This window comes from Amblyomma mixtum, chromosome 7 (genome assembly GCF_055824585.1).
Source record: "Amblyomma mixtum isolate Tamu chromosome 7, ASM5582458v1, whole genome shotgun sequence".
Taxonomy (NCBI): domain Eukaryota; kingdom Metazoa; phylum Arthropoda; class Arachnida; order Ixodida; family Ixodidae; genus Amblyomma; species Amblyomma mixtum.
In genome coordinates, this window is record NC_143018.1 from 11733641 (window position 1) to 11756518 (window position 22878).

At 47.2% G+C, this 22878-nt stretch overlaps 1 protein-coding gene across 1 annotated transcript in view; it reads left to right on the forward strand.

Moving 5' to 3' along the window:
* Nucleotides 1–12609: 12609 nt before the first annotated feature.
* TfAP-2 (transcription factor AP-2) overlaps nucleotides 12610–22878 on the forward strand; it is a 194570-nt gene continuing 184301 nt past the window's right edge. The window contains exon 1 of the mRNA XM_089551718.1: nucleotides 12610–14898. Within this exon, the coding sequence (XP_089407844.1) occupies nucleotides 14698–14898 (201 nt within the window). The 5' untranslated portion in view covers nucleotides 12610–14697. The remainder of the gene's footprint in view (nucleotides 14899–22878) is intronic.

Here is a 22878-nt window from a genome sequence, read left to right on the forward strand (position 1 = left end):
GCACAATTCTATTCAGTGCCGCTGGGCAAAAAGCTGGTTAACCACAGCTTGAATAGGACCATGCACCCGATATACAGCAGCAGTTTTGATGTCCAGTTTAGACAGCAGGAAGACAAAACAACGCAATATGAAGGGTTACAATTTCTGAAACAGTGACCAATGTATATGCACCAGATAGTGAACACAAACAAAAATATGCAGTGGCCACATCTAACCGAGGATTTCGAACGCTTAGAACCTTTGGCGCAGAATAGTGCGTAGTGTTCAAGCTGCCACGGGCGGAACATCTAAGCACGCGCCTTCGTGACAGTAAATGAAAAAAAATAAAGAAAAACAACGCAACAGAAACAAACTTGACGCAATCTTCCATCTGAGCGATCACAGTCCCCGCCCCCTCTTAGCCGATCACATCGCAGATGTAGCATCTTATGCACCAGCGTCGTGCATAATGTGTGGTGTCCTTAAGCAGGCATGCATCGCGTAATAACTACGTATACAACACATGTATCATGATCGGACCCAGATTGTCCTTTCTTCGCGGCCGGGCTGTTAACATCGGCGACGTGCCGCCACCTTTCATCGGTAAAAATTTATTCAATGTGTTGCTGGAGAAAGCAGGCTTAGGATACATTGTAAAGTTCCCCTCGTGTCTCAAAATTTCACACCGCACGTGGCCTGCATTTACAGGGCTTCTTCATCAGATAACAACCCTTTGTACAAATGCCTACGCAAAAAGAGAAACTTAGAAACAAATGCCAGCGCGAAGAGGACTGGTTCTTTACCTGCCACACAGCACTATATGCTCCGTTCCATACATAGCAGGCAACGCTGCGGAGGTTGCTGAAATAGTGCGTCCGCGACGCCATTTTACTCCGCCATATATCATTCATTCTTCTAAAAACTCCGGCCATTGTTTGGACGAATACAAAGAGCGGTATAAAAAGATGTGGTAGCATTGAAAATCACGGTCGAAGCTGAGAGGCGCTCAGTATTCTGGCTTTCTGGCCACAATTTTCACGGAGAGTGAACTACTTTTTGAGCGTGGATTTAGTAGAAGCCACTCGCCTTACCAACCGCGTATCATACCGCCACGTGTACTTTTTGCTTCTTGAAATCTCGACGAGTCGCAGGACGAAAATGTGGCAGGAGGTAAAACGAAGCCCGGGAGGTGCCAGTCACGGCACTTAAGATTTGTCGCTACAATATATGTTTGTGTTCGCTTTGGTTGTATGGCGAACTACTTTTTCCGTGCGGACTTAGCCTGCGCGAACAGGCGCTCTAACTTTGGCAGCGTTGCTTGCTATGTATGAAACGGAGTATAAGCATAACTGTCTGTTTAGCTTATAGGGGCCCAGCAAGCATGTTATGCATTGTTGGTTAAAAGTTCGAAATAGCTGCGTGCAGTCGTAAGAGCGATGTGTCCCGTTAATGTTGTCCCGAGAATGAAAAAGGGCTGATGCAGTGATAGCAAGCAGCGTGCTGGTAAAATTAACTATATATCAAGCTGTCATCTTCAGACATGACAGGCTTCGTTCTTTTGTTTTGTCGTGTTATTTTTCGTTTTACGTTTCAAAAAATTATCTTTCAGGTAAAAGATTGATTACACTATGATTTAACATTGATGAACAACACAGGTGAAAATAATCAAATTCCCTAATATATGCCTAAGTCAAACGATGCGCAAGTTAGATGGTTGTTGGCTTCTTTGATATTTTTACACTGGGAGCAGTCATTTGGTCTAGTTGTTATAATATCTTGAATTTTTCATTACTGCACAGGAAACGAATAACGAGTAGAAACACGATAACCATTGTGTGTGTCGCCTTTCTGCTGACCTCGTCTCCTCTGCGCTCACTGAAAGGAATTTTTTTCTTTACGTTGTTGCACCCCGTTATGTTTATGTCAGTGAATTCCAGGAGAGATACCCTGGAGTGACACACAAAAAAACGGAAGGCACTTCATCATCATCATCATTTATTAACCCTTAAGGGTCCCGTGGGGACATTACATAAGGGGGGGGGGGGGGGGGATACAAGTGTACGACGGTCATACATAAGAAAAGGCGAAAAAATAACAAGAAGAGAGAAAAAAAAAGAATAAAATCTAGAAAGAAAGCTAGACAAAGCAAAACAGTAAACAAATTATGAAGTCAATCAAAGACAATGTGAGAAACAAGCAAAATAGTAAATACATTAATATAGTCAATTAGTTTGATTCGAGTTTGATTCGCTTCGTCTTCTTCACTTCCATCAATCTACGTAGATCTGAACAGTAATAAGAAAGATAAGTAATAAGTAATTCTTATTACAAAAGTAATAAGAAAGATAAGACTCACTTTGTCCTATGAAGAAGAAATGATCGGCGTGAATTCCTTTCACTATTTCTAAACAGTATACTGGCACTTCATACTTCTTTAAACTTACCCCCTTGTTAACATTCCACATAAGTCACCGTCATCCCGGTTCTGCTAATCGTGTACTGCGCTCGAAAACATGCATTAAAATTTGTCTTTCCGCAAAGCAATAAACAAGTGGATTATTTGCCACCGTATAGTGGATGGTATGTGGCCCGGAATACTCGTTTCTCTTGTTGCTCGCCTGCTTGAATCTGTGAAACGATTTATAGCACGCAATAATTGAATTTTTTTTTTAAATTTCGCCCGGCCCGACAACGGAACAATCAGACATCCAACTGTCGTAATTTACTTAAAGGTTATGGAACCAATACGAGGTGCCGGCAGTAAACGCTAGTCGACCGAACGTCGCTAGTGATAGGCATACAATTAATACAATTTGTAGGGTTAAAACACTTGCCGCCCACATATGTACCCACCTTCACCACATTTTCGCTGACCACGGTGGCAGCCGTCACATTCCTATATTGGAGTAAAAAAGGAATAAACTGTCTTCTATAGCACTCCTTTCTATATTAGGGAGTGCGGTAGAGGACACCCTTTTTACTCTTTTCTGTTCAGTGTTCGTTATGCCTTTAGACAGCCTATCGCTCTTATGCAGATAAAATTCATGGCGTACAGCAGGGTGTAGTGCTGAGCGAATATTATCATATCGAATACAGTGAGATGGATTAACTAAACGAGGCGTTAAAGGGACACTAAGGAGAACTCCGTCCATTCGTTGTTCTCGGTTAATTATGTGTTTCTAGCTCCTGCTGGGTATGTTGTCGTTGTTCAGGCAGCAAATGACGCAATTATTGGAGAGAAAATCGGGTTTAAAAATCCTCCCGCCCGTCAACTCGTGATGTCATCGCCGAAAAGGACGGGTTGCCACCGTTTTGAAGTGAATGGCAATGTAGTGTAGGCTCTCCGAGATCTGCGAAATGTCAGTGTCGACGCATGCTTGTAACTGACACGCGTATTGGAATGACACGCGTATTTCGTTTTATTTTTTGGCTTATAAAAGCTCCGCTTTCGGTGAGAGTGGTCACTTTGTGATAAGAATGTGTTACCGTACCCGCGCAGGCCAACTTCCATTTTTTTTTCTGTCCCTTTTGTCGAGAGAGGCAAGACAGGATGTAGCCGACCCGTCCCGTTCCGTCTGGTCTCTTTTGGGAACGTTTTATTTGTGCAACATATCTCGCTGTCTTCCGTGGCGTATAACTTCGACAATCTAGGTCTTTCCAGTTCTCTAGATTCAAACCCGAACAGTAAACTGGAAATTGGAAATTGGTTTCTGAAGAAAAGAAATGGCGCAGTAATTGTCTCACATCTCGGTGCACACCCGAACCGCGCCGTAAGGCAGGGGGGTTGGAGTGAAAGGAGAAATAGAGAAAGAGGTGCCATAGTGGAGGGCTCCGGAATGATTTCGTCCATCTGGGGATCTTTAACGTGCACTGACATCGCACAGCACATGACCGCCTTTTGCGTTTCGCCTCTATCGAAACGCGGCCGCCGCGGCCGGGTTCGAATACAGGAACTCCGAATCAGTTGGCGAGGGCCCTAATCACTGAGACACCGCGATAGGCGTAAACTGAAGCTTGCCCACAGCCCTCCTGCAACGTTTCTGGATCAGGACGTTTACGGAAAACAAGAACCTTTTATTTATTTATTTTTAATGTTCAGGCTTCAACGCTTGTGGAAGCAGTGGGACCAAGCATGCCTTTTGGTGCGAGCACTCTGTTCAAGAACCAACTTAAGGGGCCAGAAATCTGCAGTAAACCAAGGCGGTACTATGATTGGTGCCACAACGTGCTAGCGCAATCTCCTCTCCGCGCATTACCCATCCTGGTAGAAGAGCCGGCATGTACAGATCGGCAAACGCTCCAGTCACGGGCACAATGGCGCTTGTGAACTTGCGGAAATCATCCAACCCCTTCCTTTGCCTGGTGCTGGGCGTTCTTCTGTGCAGCTCCCACCGCAAGATGACAGTGCCGGTTTCAGCGTTCCGCGTACCACGAGGCACCGTTGAAACGATGAAGGTTGGCGAACGCTATAAGCGTCCTGCGAGCTACAGGAAGGGGGTTGGTGACCGTGTCTGCCACAGAGAGCGGACACCTGCTTGGCATTCGCCGAAAAAGAACCGCGCAGATACATGTCACGCATTCCCGACGCGACCTGGCCCTCCTCCTGTTTCCCGCGGGAAAGAATACCGACCGTCGGAAGCCGTGGACAAATAAAAGCACAGAAATCGACCCGTGGAACCCTTTGCCGATACACGTCTACACGCTTCACTGCACGTCTTCGTCGCAAGCCTTTCGATGCGAGCCGGGCTAAACGACTGCTTATTACGTCAGAACTGGCCGCATCGGAAGAGGCATTGCCAATGGGCGGAAGGAATAAGGGGGAGTGGAGCTGGAGAGAGGAGCTTATACGGGGCATGGTAGTTGGGATCACTGTATGCGGGGAACGGCTGAGAACATGGGGCGGATTGGAGGGGGGGGATTGGGGGACGACTTGCGAAGCGGTTCGCCTAATCACTCTCTCCCACCTTGCCTCTGTTCAATCGTCCGCAATTATCCTGCCGGCAGCGCCGGCGAATCGCTAATACGACCTTACAGGATCACCTCGGCGCCGGAAGACAATGGAGCCGGTCCCCCTACGTCGAGTTTCGGCCCTTTGCTATCCTTCGCGACATTACATACACGAATGGGAGGACTGCATAGCCGGCGGATTGCAGGGCGAAGAGATGGCGTAGCCAGCCAGCCGCTTTCGCATGTGCTGCCGTAGTACACGTCGGGCTTTTTCGATGATGTGTGTATACAGACTTCTGGATGATAGGCATTCTGCGCCTCAATCGCAGCTCTTCGCGCCGATGGTAGTGATGCTTGCCTTCAATCAGATGATTGTTGCGTTGCCCACTCTTGTTTGTCGGCTGCTGGCGATGACTTGTCCGCGTAGCGATGTTTCGCGAGGACCCGTTTCGCTCGGACTGTTGTTGTCTTTGTCGTTTCTGCGAGTCGCAGCTGAAGGCACTCCCCTGAATCATTGGCTTTGACGTGCAAGGGATGATTTCTGCGTCGAGGATGTAACAACGACAATTAGGAGTGCCTTCAGTCGTTAGAACAGCCACACTTCGTCTGCGAGACAAAGTTGCTGATAATCACCCAGCTTTTGTGCGTAATGAGTTAGAGCAAGCAAGCAAGTTACGCCCGTTAGAATCAGGTGCGGAGATTGTGGAACGTGTCGTCTCGTTGCGGAGCGTGGGAAATTTGACTTCAGCGGGCCACTAACGCAAACAGGGATGTCATTGAAGGTATAATTGGGCTTCCGAACTGAGGAGAAAAACACTCACGAATGCCAATTAGCGCGATGTTCGCCGGGCGTGGAAAGCGCTAGAGCAGGAGATTTATGGAGCTAAAGCTCAACTTTGAAATGTTTTCACACTTGCAACGCCATCCACGGTTCAAAGCAGAGCTATATTCAAGGGGTAGCCCGGTAGAACGACTTCATTGCTTTAGGTCGACGCGCCGACGAGGATGGTAATACCAGGACCGCGTAACAGATAGGAACGCTGTCTTGCGCGCCGCTGTGTCACACATTGCAATATACGCAGTGTCTGCTTAGAATGTAAACAAAGCTGCATTCTGAAGCTGCTTTGGCTGAGCACGAGTGCAACGATATTCGATTCAAAACGGCCGCGGCCCCTTTGGATGGAGTCGAAATGCAAACGCGCTTGCGTATCGCAATGTCGATGCACGTAAAGTTTTATTAACATTAATCCAATATGAATAATCCCGAGAACTCTAGCATACGTCGCACCTATCCGCCGTGGTGTGTATTTAACTGGCAAACGATTGTTTAATGTTTGTTTTAAATCCCGACAGGGTGTGCTATGAAACATGCACTCCCATGTATTCGCCGTTGTGCAACAAAAGTGATTTTGTGTCAACGGCATATTTTGTGTTTGCTTGGCCCCCAAAACAGTCCTTATCCAGCACTTCGTTCGACACTACGTGTATCTGTGTATTCCTTTCTTCCTCCCTCTCTTTTCCTTGTCTCCATTCGTTTCTTTCTTCTTACTTCCATTCCTTTTTTTCATTTCTCTGCCTGTTTCTCCCTTTTTTTTGCTCTCTCCCTTCCCTCTTCCTTTCTTTTCCTTTTCTTCCTTTTTGTCAAGGATATTCGGCCAATCGTGACTGGCCGTCTGAAAGGGAACTCATGTCCGAGCAACAGTCTTCAACTTCGAGTAACAGCGCAAAAACACAGACGGCACACAATGAACGAGAAAACATAACGAGCGCTGCAACAGTGTAGTCTTCAATATGTGCCTTTCACCGCACGTCCCCATCTTTTCTCACCTGTAGCAGAGCTTCTCGATTCACGGAGGACCGATCACGACAACACGCATGACCCGCGAACTGCGAAACCCGTTTGTTTACACTGTTTGCTTCCAGGTGGCGATACGTGACGGAGCACGAAAAAAAAAAATGCGAAAGCTCGGCCTAGCACACCGAGCGAAGCCAAATAGGCAGAACAAGAAACGAAAATCAGTGAGGGCGTTTCTAGAGAGGTAGGGAGGGAAAAAAACTGACGGAGGAAGGGGGGAGGGGGGAAGAGTGGGTAACTGCATCCTTGAACTTGAAACGCCGTACAGAGCAACCTTGCCGCCGAAATAGATACGTGTATCTATACGCCCTGTGATCTCGCGCCGGGGAGGAAGAAAATAAAAGCAGAAAAAGAATGTATTGAGCAAAAAATGAAATAAATACGCTGAAAAGAAAGCTGTCCGGCTGCTGCCTTATGGACCACTAAGTAGCTTAGAGCCGGCTCTCGGCGGGAACGGCGCGGAAAGTATCAAAGTTGGAGCCAAATTTAATGCTGCTCCAAACAAAAAGCCAACAGTCGCATGCACCCGTGAAGCGACGGAGATATAGAGAGATGAGAGTCGCGATAAAATAAAAAACTGAAGAGCAGGGGGACAGGGGGTGTCCCGTGCGCGATTCGTGTACAGGGTTCCGTAACGCGTTCAGCGCTGCGGCGTCTCTTCTTTTTCAACTTCCTGAAACGTATCGGCCATATATCACCTGTCGCGGAGCACCATCGGTCGTTGGGGTCGCTCTCCGAGGAGTGGGACTCCCGCGCGCGCAACAAAGTTGAGTGCAGCATCTGTGACGCCGGGACCAGTGTGGCCAAGGAGTATATGCTCTATCTTGTTTATACAGGTAGTAGCGTCAATTCTGTGAACATATTTTGTGATTTTTTTATCTCATCGCCATCCTGGTTGCTCCCACTATAAGACATGTGCCCTTTCAACCGATCTGTAATTAGCCATGTGACCCTCATAGACTGAGTCGCTTTGGGACGTAAAACCCAATAAAATCAAAACCAATTAGCCATGTAATTTGTTGACGCAGTCTTATTCATTTGCTCGCTACTTCAAGTCTTAGGGCTCAGAGAGTACGCCGAATTACGTGAACACAACAAAAACAGCCGAAGGACAAAGCCAATTAGATGACAAAAATTAAATACAATTAGAACACCCCTGCATGGCTCAAAGTGCGCTACTCTGAGGTGTAATAAAGTGAAAATAAACGGTTGAATGCCTTCTTAAAAGCCATCAGCCTTGCAAGAATTCACAACTTCGCTCGGTCAAACACTTTTTGCCGTGCGACAAATTCAGGTCTGAGCAATGAAACGCGAAATTCACGACTTCGAGGAAGCGTGACGCTCAGTATTTCCTTCTCTTCACAAGTAGAAAAAGGATGACGTCACACAAAAGTCGCGCGTGTTGTCGCACTGATACGTTGCGGTTGAGCGCGTTGTCTCCGCGTCATTCAAGGCCGAATGAGGCTGGGCAGCAGCCTCTGCCGTACTGCACGGAACTAAGGCAACCAACCGCCGGTACATGCGTGAATCTCAGCAGACTGCGTGGCGCAAAGCCCGAGCATGCAAAGAATGTTTCGGCCGCCGAACATAAAACCTCTCTGAATACGTCCAAACTGATACAGCTGTAGATACAGAAACGTCCTCTGATGTTGATGGGAAAAACATTTTTTAGCGCTTCCTCGTGCTGTCTTTATTTTAACGTTACTATTATTCAGTCTCATTTTGTTTATCACAGCGACAGGTGTTAATGTCACATTTTCCATTAGCGCGGCGTCGCCGTTGGTTAAACACAAAGTGCAACGCTTCTCCTTGATTGGTCAGAATGGATTGACGTCAAGCATGATGCCATAAAGACGAGCCGCGCTGATTGGCCAAAATGTCAATCACTGATTGGTCCAAACATAATGACGTTACTCATGACGTCATTGTATTGACGGAAGAGGTCGCAACAAGCCAAGGGATTGCCACCGCCTCGCATGCTCAATTACGCGGATCGAGCTGAAAATTTGGATGCGAATATGTCGCAACACCCGCATGCCAGGAGTTCCACCAAATGGAATTGTGTAGGAATAAGGCTGCCTCTAACTTTCCATTATATAATCATTCCCCTTTACTGCAGTTATTAAAAAGTTCATCCATCGATTTTAGGTAAATACGTGCCTGACGGAGACAGTTATCATCTCGCTTTATGTCCACATAGCCGTATTATGTGGAGAGATGGATTTCACGCACCTCTCAGCGCCTGATTTTAAGAAATCATCTGTAACGCTTAATGTTGATCACCCTGTATTGCTCGGCCCTGAACGCACTTCGCCGCAGTTGCGCTGCTTCCAGAACAAAAGCTGGGGCAATTAAAGCATATTGACAATTTGCCATGTTGAGATTCAGTCCTCTTCTAAACTCGATGTTTTTAGACAAACCTTCGAGAACACGCCCCAGCGTTCAGCGCGTGGACATCCACGCTCTAAACGTGAGGGCAGACCCAAGTGTCTTGCACCAGCCCCCTTCCCGAAACGATGCAGCGGGAGAGGCGGCGTTGACGGTGCCGCTTATTACATTGTTCGCGCCGGGCCCATTAGGACCACGTGTGTGCACAAAGTTTCCTGTTACACGGCTCCCGCGTGCGCCCGGGAATCACGACGCCCACGGAGAGAGCGGCGGCAAAGAATGTCTGCGACGCGTACGCACTTGTGTGAAGAGATCGGGTTCGCTTATCGCTGGGCGGCATCTGCGCATAAGACCCGGCCGCTGCCACCGGCGTCCCCGCTGGACGAGAGAAATTGCCTCCGATCGCGCCTTCCCGGCACACGTTCGGGGGGGCTGGCGGCCTCCTCTGCGAATACGCGAGCCCAAGGAAGATAAAGAGAAACGCCTCGCTGCTCCGGGAAAGAAATGAATCCTCTCCCTCGGATAAGCCGGCTCGGATGGACAGCTGGTGGCACTGCTACGCTCGCGAACTTAACGATTTGCACTCCTGCACGGTGGGTGACAAGGATTAATTATGTTCTGTATTCGGGGAGCAATGTCCAATAAGAAATTTAAAAACCACGACAACCAGTTACTGCGTCCGGTACCCAAGGTGCGAACAGTGGCGACGTCTAATAGCCAGTGTCCAAAATGAAGCAACGTGCAGAACTCAAAGGCCGAAGAGCAGTTGTTGCTAATCCAAAACTCAAAGTATGCCTGATGCCTACTGTACAGACTGTGACAATATCGAGCACCATGTGCACAACTACGATGTCCAATACCCAATAACCGAACAGCTACGATGTGTAGTAATCAATGTACAAAGGGAACCAATGTACATGCAGTTCTCAATGTCCGAAGTAGAACTGTTCCAGATCCAATATCCAAGAAGTAAGAATGCGCAATAGACACAGTACCAACAGTGATAATGTCCAGCACGAAGTGTACAACGACAATGTACAGTGCAGAATGTCCGAACAGCGGCAGTGTGCAATACCTATTGCGCTCTCCGCAGTGGCTCAGTGCCTTTGGGGTTCGGCTGCTGATCCTGGGGTCGTGGGTTCGATCACCGCCGTGACGGCTCTATTTCAGTGTACGCGAAATACAAAAGCGCCCGAGTGCTGTGCTATATCAGCACGCGTGAAAAACTCGAGGTGGCCGAGATTAATTATTCTTAATTCTTAATTCGGAATCCTCCATTACGGCGTCCTTCATGGACCATGTGTCGTTTCGGGGAGTTAAATCCGACGAATTAATATATATAACACTCAGGCACAAAGCGAATCAACAACCAGTACTTAATGTCCGAAGAGCAACAGTGACCAACCCCCAATGTGCGAACAGTGACAATTCCCAATACGCAATGTACAAATACTGAAAATAGGCAGTACCCAGGTCCACGGAGTGATAGCGTCCAATACAAAATGTCTAAACAGTGACGACAGGAAACATACAAAGTAGAAAAGTAACAATGTTCCCAACCGAATGTCCAAAGAGCAAGAAGGCCTAATGCCCAAAGTACAAAGGGGAAAATGTCCAGCAGCCAATGTACAATGACAAAACCAGTACCCGATGTCCGATGATGATGCCCAGCCAATGTCCAATGTATGACACTGTACAATACCGAATGCCCCAAAAGAAGCAAACTCAGATACTTAATGCCCAAATGGCAGCAATGTCCAATACCCGACGTCTGAACAATGTCCAACAACCCAAGTACAAGGAGCAAAATACCCAATGTACGCAATACCCAATGTATAAATGAAAAAGTATTGTCAATGTCCACTATCGAAGCAGTAATTATGTCTAACACCTAACGTCCAAACAGTGACAATCTCTGTGGAGTAACAAGTCCAAGGTCCAACCTTCAATGCTGTACCAATTATAGGCATTTTGTGGCTGTGATCTGTAGCGGCTTTCTTGTTTTCAATCATTGGTTGCTGAATGAGCTAAGTGCGCGTTGAATGGGAATAATTATTCGGTACTCTGAATTCTACTCTTCTTTCTAATTTCCTTTCTAGTTTCTCTTCTTTGCTGTAAGTAGATGTCGGAGCACGGATATCGCCAATCTCTAATAAGAGAAGACTTTAATATATTTCTACAGTGTCGTTGTGACAAATTCCTGGTTAATGCAGGTCTTCTATGAATTGCTGCTCGAGAGCCCTGTCGAATTTCTATTCAAAATAGCAGCTAGAAAAAAATAGTTATGAAAGCAGTAAGTAGTGCTGGCGCCAAAAATAGACCATCTGAGTAATACATGCAATACATCACGTTCTGGCAAACGACAAGGTAGAAAGAAAAAACAATTCAGTCTCATCACCTTAATTCAAAAATAGGGCAGGATGCGTACACATTGACGAATGCATAGCAAGAGCGCTCGGTGCCCCTCGAACGTGGTAGTGTTGTGTATTAACGTTAATTAGCAATGGCCTTTAGGCATTGATTGCTGTGCAGACATGGTTGTTCATTACCGCCTGTTGCATCTCTCATGGCTGTTGCACGATGTCTCCTCGTCAAAGAGCTGCCTACGGCGCACGAGAACAGCTGCGGGTCATTGCTCCGCTTGCATGGCGCTGTCGCCGACGTGCTCTTCGATCGCACCCTGCATATACCGCGGGCTGTCCGCATTCCTCCTGGGCAGCGGCAGATAATGAATCGCTCTCTTCTCAGTTCAGTGGTCGCGCCTTGCAATTGGGTCAGAAGATTTCCGGGCATTGACAAATTAATCACCACCACCCGAAGGCTGCGGAGGGAGGGGGATGGGGCACCTGCCCGCTGGAGGGCAGAGTTGACTTCAACCAGTGCACTCCCAGGAAACAGGGCTGGGGAAGTAGCGTACACCTTTCGGCACCTACGTACCACACTTGCCATCTGACGAGCACAGAACTGCCACCTTCCCAGCGCCCAGGGGGGCAGGCAAATCGCGGACGGCGGTGAGAGAAAGAAGAAGAAGAAGAAAGAGGTGTAGAGAGAGAACAAAAACAAGCGAGGCATGTAAAGGTGGAGGAGACGACGCGGCCCGGGACGACAAGCGGAGCGGGCGCGTAAAAAGCCAACGGGCCACTTGGTAAATTGCTCGCGAGCTGCTCGAATTAGGAGGGAAACTGCGGAGCGCAAGACGCCCGGGTGCGACTGCGACGGGTGGTGGCGAGGGGCCAGAGCAACCGAGAGGGTGGTCGCGCGAGGCAGGAAAGAAGAGTAGCCTTCCCCGCCGCCGAGAAGAAGGTGGTCCCCGTCCGAGACGGGCATCTCCTCTCTCCACGCGCGAAACGTTCCCTCTGGCCTGGCAAGGGCGTCCCTGCGCCACCACCGCCGCCGCCGCTGGGCTACTACTACCTACACACAACACACAGACCGTTTGGACCGCTTACGGCGGAATGTCTCGCTAGCCAGAGAGGCCGCCACGGCCGGACGCCAGCGCGCCAGCAGGCTTGCTTCTCGCGCGCGCTTTTCACGGCGCCGATAGTCACGCGCCCGGTGCCGACACACGTCTTGTCCAGTCGGCCGGCTGCGCGCGTCCTGTGCCCTGCTAATTGGACCGCACTGCGAGAGGAGCGTCACAAGAGTGATTCGGTGGAGCGACGGTGGGAACGTCATCACGTGGTGACAAGCTCGAGGAGTGCTGCAAAAGTCTGCGGATGATATGCACTGGAAGTAGCATTTCTTCGTCTGTGTCTTCTGCGGGTCCTGTTCTGTGGTGCTTTCCAGAGTACGTGTCGACCGTGGCTTGAGACACTCGGAACTGTTACTGTGAATTTGCAGAAACCGGGAGATCTGAAAGGAAGGTAGCGCGTCGTACCAAGAGCGCAGGTCTTCGTCCTTGGAAACGGTACCACACGCACTCTATTTCTATTGTGCGCTGGTGCTGCCGGTAGTATGACGATCCTGTGGAACTGAACTGTTTGATAGGCGCCAGACTCAAGCACGTGCTCCTGCAAGACCATTTCTGCCATATTTGCGACAACACCTCGCGTGTGTCATATGGGCACGGTCCGCTGGCGTCCAGTGCGGAGTGTATTATCCACCTCATCGTGACCTGGCTTTTTTTCGCGAAGCTTTTTCTAAGTAATTCGAGCCCTGAGAGGCGTTTAACGGAAATTGACCGAGCCGACTTGCTGTTTGCAGTGTCCATTTACCTTGTGCCTTGGCGGTGAACGAAGCACTATTGCTCAGCTGAAACCTGGTGTGTGTGCTCTACACCGTAAGTGCTACAAGCGCGTGCTGCAGTGCATCCCATTGTGAAACAGTCCTCAATCATCGCCGACCATCGTGAGCCTGTGCCCTTGGCCGAGTGCTTTCTTTGGATTTGCGGAGAGATACGGTTTGAGTGATGCGGCTTGATGAAACAATGATCTGAACCGACATTCGTCAGCAGTCACGTGACGCCTCTTCTAAACTTCATTAAGGAAAAATACTGCTTTGATATCAAAGGCAGTATTCGTGTCCTTGAAGAGACTTAATCGATTTGTCGCCCTTGCGTAGTCTTACGAGTGTCTATTTTCTGAACTGCGAAAACTTTAGTATTCTATTGCGATACCGTGCTACAGAGTAATATATAATCTCTCGTGTTAATACCTGTTCTTATCTGAAAAGACACGTAGGCTGAGCTTGCGGATTAGCCAGCCCAAGCAATCTTGTTTGCTAGTTCAGCGGCGGCCCCGGGAAAGCTAGCAAATCTGGACTCGAGTCTTTCAGAAGTCCTGGGGGCGTGCTTAAGTACTCGTCAACGGACAAATAACCTGGCGAGTATGCTACGTCTCTCATTAAGACCATTTTTTTAATGGTCCGTTACTAGGGCAATTAAAATACAGTCTGACATATGTCAAAAGGTTGTGCCTAAATTGGGTTATCAAAAACTGCATCAAGGACTGATGTCATTCCGTTCATTAATGCTGAAGTCTAGCTGAAATTCTGAGACCGTCATAAACAACTAATATATTCTACAAGAAGTTTGCCTGAGGGACTCCAAGTTATCAATAAAAGACACTTCATTGATAACGTTCGCCGCAAATAACGGAAACCAAGTATCGCCAGGACGAAAAGGGCGCCACTAAAAAAGTTGCCCGGAATGGACGTGCAAGAACCTGACGTTGACATACGAGGCGTTTCGGACCCTTCCCAAGGTTGAAGACACCAAAAAACCATCAAAGGGCCGTACTTTAAAAAAACAAGGTAGAAGCCGCGGAGCAAGGACAATACGCTTTTTTTTTTACTCCACCCGCAAACATTCCTCCTCTCCATCTTTCAAGACTCGTAGTTAAAGGAAAACGCCGCGTTTCTTTTTTTTCTGTCGTTCTTTGGGGTGTCGGAGCGCGGGCCCATTGTGGTGTAGTGCTTTCAGCAACCACCGCTGTACCTGGACGCCATGCATGCCACGGTGGTGAGCGTTCAGCCGAGGTGGCGACGCTCGCTGCAGTCCCATTCCCCTGCGACCCTGCGACGCGGCCAGCATGGAAGTGTCGGAGGTGCTTGCGACTCGTCCGGGGATAACTGCGCGACAACGAAGACAACGACTTTGGGCCCCGACGGAGGCGACGCTCTGTTCCGCTGCCGGCTGGACTACTACTACTGAGTCCGTGACCCTCAGCACAACCCCAGCGCCGTTCTCGAAGGAGTATATGCTCGTGCTACAAACCGACAGCGACGAAATGGTGAGCGCCACCTCCATGCACACTTCCCATGTTTCTTGACTCATTTACCTTTTCCCCACAAGTTCCTAGAGCCTCGACTTGCATCTCTGTTTTCTTTCACAGTTCTTTCATAGCACATTTTTAGTTATGTTTGCTTCATATATGATTTGCTAATTTCAATTTATCGACGCCGCTTGCGGCTGCACTCAATAACCTGCATTCAGTCAATGAGAGCCAACAAAGGGCTTCACCGCGAAACTGAGCGCCCAGAAATAATTTAACCTGGCGGGCAGATATCTTGTTTTTCCGCATCACCTGGTATTCTCCGTGCATTCGTCTTGAGACTTCTTTTCAAGGCTCCCTTTTTATTGCCCTTCGTTTTCTCGCTATTTTTCTGCTGCGTTCTCTTTTATAATTTCTCGCGAAGGTTATTTTATTGTTCTCCATAGCTGAGCCACATCGCTGTATATATAAGAAAGAGAAGCGAGGAGTTCAGTTTCGCGAAAACGATGTTCTGTTTTCTGCAAGCGCGTCAATTCGCGACTTATCACGGTATCGCTGTTATCGTTTGCCGACATTTGCATACAATCATGTATACTCATGGCACAGCGGAAAAACAGGAACGATGGCTATCCACTGTCAGAATTAATCATTAGGGAAAAAAAATGAGTGAATAGACGTCGCTTGGGGCGGCAGCGAAATTAGAATGACTCCATGCCAAACCTTTTCCGTTTCCGCGAACAAGCAGCCGCCAGTCCTTGGATTCGTGTAATTAAACGGACGGCATGAACGTCGTGCACGTATTCTGCTGGAATGCGGCGGTGAGAGAACCGAAACCTGTATTCCTGCTGGAAATATTTGTCCAGGCTTTTCTTTCAGCGAAGTTCCGTTGCCGGCAAGCATTGTAAAGATCAATGAATTGTACTATTTTTAATATTCACGCGATGTTTGCATGTTTGTGTGTGCGTCTCAGTTGCACCTACTGTTTTTCGTATAAGGCGGAACAAACACAGGTCCTTTAAAACGATCATGCTTGTCGGTGCTTCGCCTGCATACAGCCGATCGAGTTGCATAACTTTATTTGTTTGTTCACAATACTCTCAGGTGTCCTCGTGCGGTAGTCTTACGAGGGAGGGGGGGGGGGGGGGGGGGCAAATGTGTGCAGGAAAGGGCATTCGTTAAACATAAAAAAGGTGAAAAGTACAGTACAGTCGCGTGTAATACAACTAATTATGCATCTGTTACAGTAGAAATATGAAATATAACAGATACTGCGCATAAACAAAACCCCAAATAACACGAAATAAATATGTACAGCGGGTTTATGAAGCAGAAATTGTTGAATTCCTTAAACAATTGATACACAAAATAGGAAACTGCACCTAACGTAACAATATGTAATTCGAAATCTGTTAGCTCATACTGCTTTATCGCAAGAAATTTTTATATCAGTTGCAGTGTGTTGGCAGGTTAGTCCAGCCTAATATTTTGCGGGGAATGAGTGGTCTCTCTTAAAAGGATTTGTTCCACGTTACGCATTTCACTTTGTTATTAATGTCCAGACGCAGCAAGATTGCAGGGAGTTGACAAAAAAAGTCATCGTGTCTAGTGGCATGATGATGCAGCTCATGAAATCAGGTTAGGCGAGTGAAGCAGCGTCGACATGATAATGGTTCCAACCCGGCACATTGTTTTAATACTGTGATGCTGGTGAAGCGTCAGTAATCAGAGAAAGTAAATCGAACAGCATGGTTTTGCGGAAGTTCAATGTTACTTATGGCGCATGCTTGATCACGATCTAATATGGCGGAAGCGCGTTAAATTTTCGGGCGTATCATTGTGACATAAGAAAGAGTGTTTTAAAGTGTGAAGGTGCATATGCTTCAGATTACGCCTAAGACCGTGCCCGCGGTTTGCTGATGCAAAGACGGTGCTAATATGGTAATGCCAAGTTAAGTCAGACTGAAGATTAACTCCATGGTACTTGTAAGTGGCCGTAAGTTCAAGGCGAGCTAGCTATATTAAGGTTATAGACTGTAGGAATTACATTATCTCTGCTTTAGATAAGTTAAAAGACATTAGACAGGAGGAAAACCAAGCAGTGACCAATAAACTACAAAACGAGAACTGCGTTAACAGGTAGAATTTTTTTTTTGTTTACAGTTATGCCTGCATCGGTGCGCATTAGTCGAGACCTCAATTTCGCGCTCTGCATTTTATGCGTCAGTTTTTGTTAACCGCTGTGTAGTCGGAAAGCGGGCATCAATTGACATATGATCCTGTGAGCACAGATTTTGATGGTAGGGTGTCGTTGCGATGGATCTGCTAGCGGCATAACTTAAAAGTGTAAACTATTAACCCTGTTAGGACATGTCCGGTGAATATACGCAACATCGTATACGTGCGCATCACGCTACTAAAGACTCACGCGACGCTACAACGCACTCATTGACTCATCACCTCAGTTGGTTGGGTCGTCTCATCTCCCAAGCTCTCTTTCGTCTCTGCTCGTTAGTGAGCTTTTCGTGTTTCGCACAAAATAGAGAATCGGCTTCGGTGCCACTCACACTTAGATACATGGCCTAATTCCTATCCACGTGGCATATCTCGTCAGTCATGTAAATGATCGAAAGTACCATTTACTCGATCGCAACGTGGCAAGTACTAACTCTGTCCCTTTACCACCTGAATGCGGTCGTATTAATGGTGTTCAGGTTTGCAGACTCAGTTTCCTGTTGTTCATAATACTCGTGACGACAAAGTGCCCTCAGTGCATTTGCTAAAGCTGTGCCAGATGTGTGATGCAACGGCGTATGGTTGACTGGGGTGTGAGCGCTGGTCTCCCGACTACCTGGTCTTGTTCGCATCATTCGCATTTTTTTTATTAAATATCAATTTTCTTGTCCGTTGTTGCTGCGAACTTCGTGCTAGCATGCTTCGTTTAGTTTTTTAACGTGTTAGCCTTAAGACTCTGTCTTCATCGGCGTCGGCGTTGTGAGCAAGAAACCGCGGAGAAGCAACCTAGGTAGGCCACCTATAGTCACGTGACATTGTGGCGTCATGACAACCTGCCCACCGGGTTGTGATCAAACTGACCACAAGTGGCAGATAATGATAGGACGTGAGAAGTTCGCACAAGCACCACCAGTGGCAGCACCTGCCATCAGAGGTCAGTGGCGCATCGCTTAACCTCTGTACGACTGCGCCAGGAGTCAGATGAGGACTCCCAGGGATCAAAGGATGTTAAGTCAAGACAATTATCAAAATCAGACAATTAGCTAGCACTTTTGCGGGGGAATTTTCTAATATACGTACATGCCTGGACTGGCGTTTTCTGTGGAGTTACATTTCTTCGCATTTTTATTTCTATAACAAATATGAAACTGAGTAGCCTGAAGCGATAAGGCTACTAACCCCTCCATATGGTTTAGTAGTCGTCACCTGGCCGCCTTGAATGAAGTCCAGCCTGTGGCATGCTTTTAGTACGCATAAATTAACTTGACTTCGAGTATACAGCTACCGACGTCACGACTATATGACGTAAATGCGCTCAATAAATAATTGTACAGAAGGTTGTGTTAACCAACTCTCGCACTGCCCATGTGATTAGTGCCGGTCAAACCTGTGGAGCTCTGACACCAAAGGAAAGATGAGCCATTTGTTTCCCAAGAGAGTCAAAAGCAAGGGTGCGAATCAAACCCTCAAAAATTACGAAGGAAACTGCTCGCCAATGTCTATATCCGGCATTAACTACTCAGGTATGAATCGTATTTTCTTGGGCTAGTTGGTTTTTCATGCGGTAAGTGTTAGCAGCGCACACGAAACAAGGACGGGCAGAGCTGTGTTTCGTTCCCTTTTCTGTCCGTCCTTGTTTCGTCTGCGCTGCTAACACCTTCTGGGCTGCTAACACCTACAGCAGGTATGAATGCCAGTCAAAATTGTTCACTCAATATAGCAGTGTCCAGAACGTACAGGTTGCGAAGCGATCTATAGTTAAGCCGAACGAAAGCGGCAAAATTATTTTGATCGACGAAGTACGGTGAAAGTTGGTCCTACACTTATCTCGGCGGCACAAGGCCAAAAATGGCAGCTACAAAATTACCAAGGTGACACGCCGAACTCTCTAACGTCTTTTGTAGGAGCCTTGCAGCTGTAGGTTTCACTTTTGGAGAGCCCCAAGAAAAGAAGCACTCTTCGTGTCATCGATCCTTGCTGCGGAAGGTCAACCGGGTTTATATCGCCGAACGAGAGGCGGCAGGCTTTCTTTGCTTATTTTCATCTTTGTACTTTTTACCTTTTTTTCCGTATGCCGCTGCATTTCTTCCCAATGGCGACCTCTACACTGCTAAAACCCTACCTTTCTTTTTTTTTAAGAAAAAAAGGACAACAATTAACGAAAAAAAAAAAGGTTTGAGCCTTCTTCACCTTTCGCATTACTTCCCTGCGGTGCTTTTAGCTCGAAGCGGTCTCTGGAGAAAAGCATGTTCCGTGTTGCACGAGGTCCGTGTCCCTATGCCCGTAAAGCACGTGACGCCCTCTGTCGGCCACCGTGGTGTTTACCTGGTGGTATTGTTGCCGGCTGCGGACGAAGAAAGCTTGTTAGCGGCACGCTCTTTGAAGACTAGACACGACGACCCATTCCGCCTTCGCTTTCCTTGTCGTATATTCCTCCTCCTCCTCCTCCTCCTCCTTCGACGGGAAACCTTCCTGGGTGTTCCCATCAGTTTGGGGAAAAGATAAAGGAAACGTGTTTCCTTGATGACCCGAGACTAGGCGACGAAGCGTTGGACGTGACATGTATAAGTATACATGGTTTCTGCATTGGACGCGTCTTTTGGCGGGAAAGAGCTCACACCGCACCTGAAGCCATGCTCGCGTGGGAGTTTGTGGAATATACACGCGCCCTCTCTAGCAGGTAATCGGAACCTCCGAGGGCGTGGGGGTGTGCTGTTCTCCACGTACCGGTCTCAATGCGGCAATAGCTGAGTTGGGGATTTTCTGCAGGTCAACGCAGTGTCGTAGGACGCCGTAACCGAAAACTCCCGCGTTCACCTTCTGATACAAGTGAATTTTCTTCAGATATGCCGCGGTGTCGTTAGTGAAGGCAACTTTCAGCAATTTTCAAGTTTTTGTGCTGCGTTGTCATGTGACCCTGAATGACCTTGCTGACACCGCATTTCTTTGGCTCCTTGATAATCAAAGAGCAAGGTAACGCTACGCCTCAACCGCTCTCACTTACCTCTGAAGGAGAGGACAAAGTCTTGGAGCTTTGTTTCTGTCTCTCCTAGTTCAGCAAAAAAGAATGGGCACAGGAAATTGTTAAGACAAGATACGCCATTATGTTTCCACACCTGCAGTACGGGGTTGCAGTAAAAAAAAAAAAAAAAAAAAAACACGCTCTCTTCTTTTTTTCTCTTCCTGTAACAAGGTAGTCGTGAGGTCAGATGCAAAAGTGACAGAACCGGGAGATAAGAAGAACTAAAGAAAAGAGTTACGAAGCGTTTTCCGCACTGTACGTAGTTGTAGGTGCGAACACGGTCCGCCTTTATTTTTTTTATTTTTTTGCCGGCCTGAAGGGACGGTATCTTTTTAGCTTTTGCGAGTGCGTGTGCCGCTCGCTTTTGTCGCTTTTGAGAACGTTTTTTTTTTTTTCTGCTTGCTTGTGGACGGAAGTGGCTGATAGTTCTCTGCCTCGCCCGTCACCGCTCTTTTGTCGTTGTTTTTTCGCTGCGTTTATTCATCAGCATTGTACGCCTCGTCGAATAAGTTGACAATGCAGCGCGCGCTGAAGTAGAAGGAAGAGCCGCGGAGCTTTCAGCTAAGTCAGCTTCGGTTACGGAAGAAAAGCAGTCGACACTCGGAGCTTTCACGGTCAACAGGGCGTTGACCTCTGCGGTGCGATGCGGAAAAACTCAATGCCTACTGCGACCGTTGTTCTCATCGCAACTTTGTTCACGATTGCAGCCTTGTTGGGCTGGCATCAAACACGAGAACGAGTTGACGTGTTGATGCTCTGCTCCTACCGCATTTCATCGGAGTTCATTTATTTATTTATTTATTTATTTATTTATTTATTTATTTATTTATTTATTTATTTATTTATTTATTTATTTATTTATTTATTTATTTATTTATTTATTTATTTATTTATTTATTTATTTATTTATTTATTTATTTATTTATTTATTTATTATCAATACCTCAAATGCCCCAGGAATGGGGTATTACATGAGGGATGGGCTGAATGTGTCACTAATGGAAGATTGGATGGCAGCCTTGAAGTGCAGTGGATCGGAGTGGTGCACGGAGTCGAATGGCAGGCCGTTCCAGTCTCGAGCAGTTTGCACGAAGAATGAGCGAAGATGAGCTGTAGTCTGTGCTGGGGGAGGGTAGACTGTTTTGGGATGGTTGGTACGGCTTGATAAGCGATGAGCTGGCAGGATAGCTGAAACAAGTTGAAACAAGTTAGCTGAAACAAGTTATCACAGCTGAAACAAGTTATCACAGCCAACAAAGTTGGCTGTGATAAAATTTATGAAAGAGGCAGAGCCGAAAGATGCAACGTCTGGACTCGAGATTAGTAAGATTAGCCTCAGATTTAAGTGCAGTGACGCTGGTGTGATACGAGTAGTCCGAAAAAATAAATCTAGCTGCGCGATTCTGAACTGATTCGAGGGTGTTTGAAAGGTTAGATTGATGAGGGTCCCAGACTGAGCATGCGTACTCTAACTTCGGCCGGACAAATGTGAGGTATGTTAATGTTTTAATTGAAGCAGAAGCGAGTCGCAAGTTCCTACGGAGGAAGCCAAGAGTGCGATTGGCTTCGTTTGTTATGTTTGTTATGTGCGCTGACCAATTAAGTTTGTTAGAAAATGTGATGCCGAGATATTTATACGATTGAACAGATGCTATTTCATATGCACTTATTTCATACTTGAACGGGAGAGTCTGCGTTCTAGTTTATTTCTTCAGATGCCTGAAGAAATAAACTAGATATGGCTGCTATTGGGTTTCGAACCCACGACGGCGCGAACAGATCAGCTTAGGTGGCCACTGCATAAGAGCGCATATGCTATCGCCGCAGTCAAACACGCCTCCTGCTAAACCGCCACACTCTCACGCTGTGAATCAATAAAACATAGTGCTGGGCTGGTTGGTGATTCATACTTGGAACGAAGACAGTGCAAAGATGGCAAACACAGAAGAGCAGACGACACGACACAAAGAACGACACAAAGAAGCGTTCTTTGTGTCGTGTCGTCGTCTTCTTTTTTTTTTTATTCGAGCTGTTTGCCATTAGGCATAATGAAAAAGGAAAGAAAGTTATAAAAAGGAGTGCAAACAAGCCTCTCTTAAAAAGCGGCAAAAGTTCGCGATAAAGCGATTATCTTGAGTCCACTTGCTATAGTCGTCTGCAACATCCCATCGCAGGCCAACCTTTCTTAGGAAACGTCGTCTCACGGAAGCTGTAGCCGGGCAAGTCCACAGCAAGTGTTTTTCATCACACTGGTCGGGCGCAGCACCGCGATGGGGACACTTGTCTGTCACTTCTGTGTTTGTCTTTTTTGCGCAGTCTTCGTTACAAGTAAGAATCTTGCGCTGTGCACTGCACATCATCGTCGTCATCAACTTGCATCGGTGCGCAGTCACAAATGGAAAGGAAACGCAGATAACTGGCTCGTGGGTTAATGGACGCCTCAATCGTGCTTTGAGGTATACGTGGCGGTAGTGACAAAGAGATGAGCGCTGCTTGCGGTTGCGTTCACGTTTTTAAAGACGCGGCACTGAAGCATAGGCCACCGGTCTTCTGTGGGTTCGGTTTGGTTTGGTTTGGTTTGGTTTAATGGTGTTTTAACAGGTTCATTGGCCTTGTTAAAGTTGTAGACCCCGTTGATTTTGAGAAAAGGAAAAGCGAACAACTGGCTCCCTGGGTCAGTGGATGCTTCAATCGCGCTTTCAGGTACGTGGCGGTGGTGTCCACCTACAAAAAAATTTTCGCGC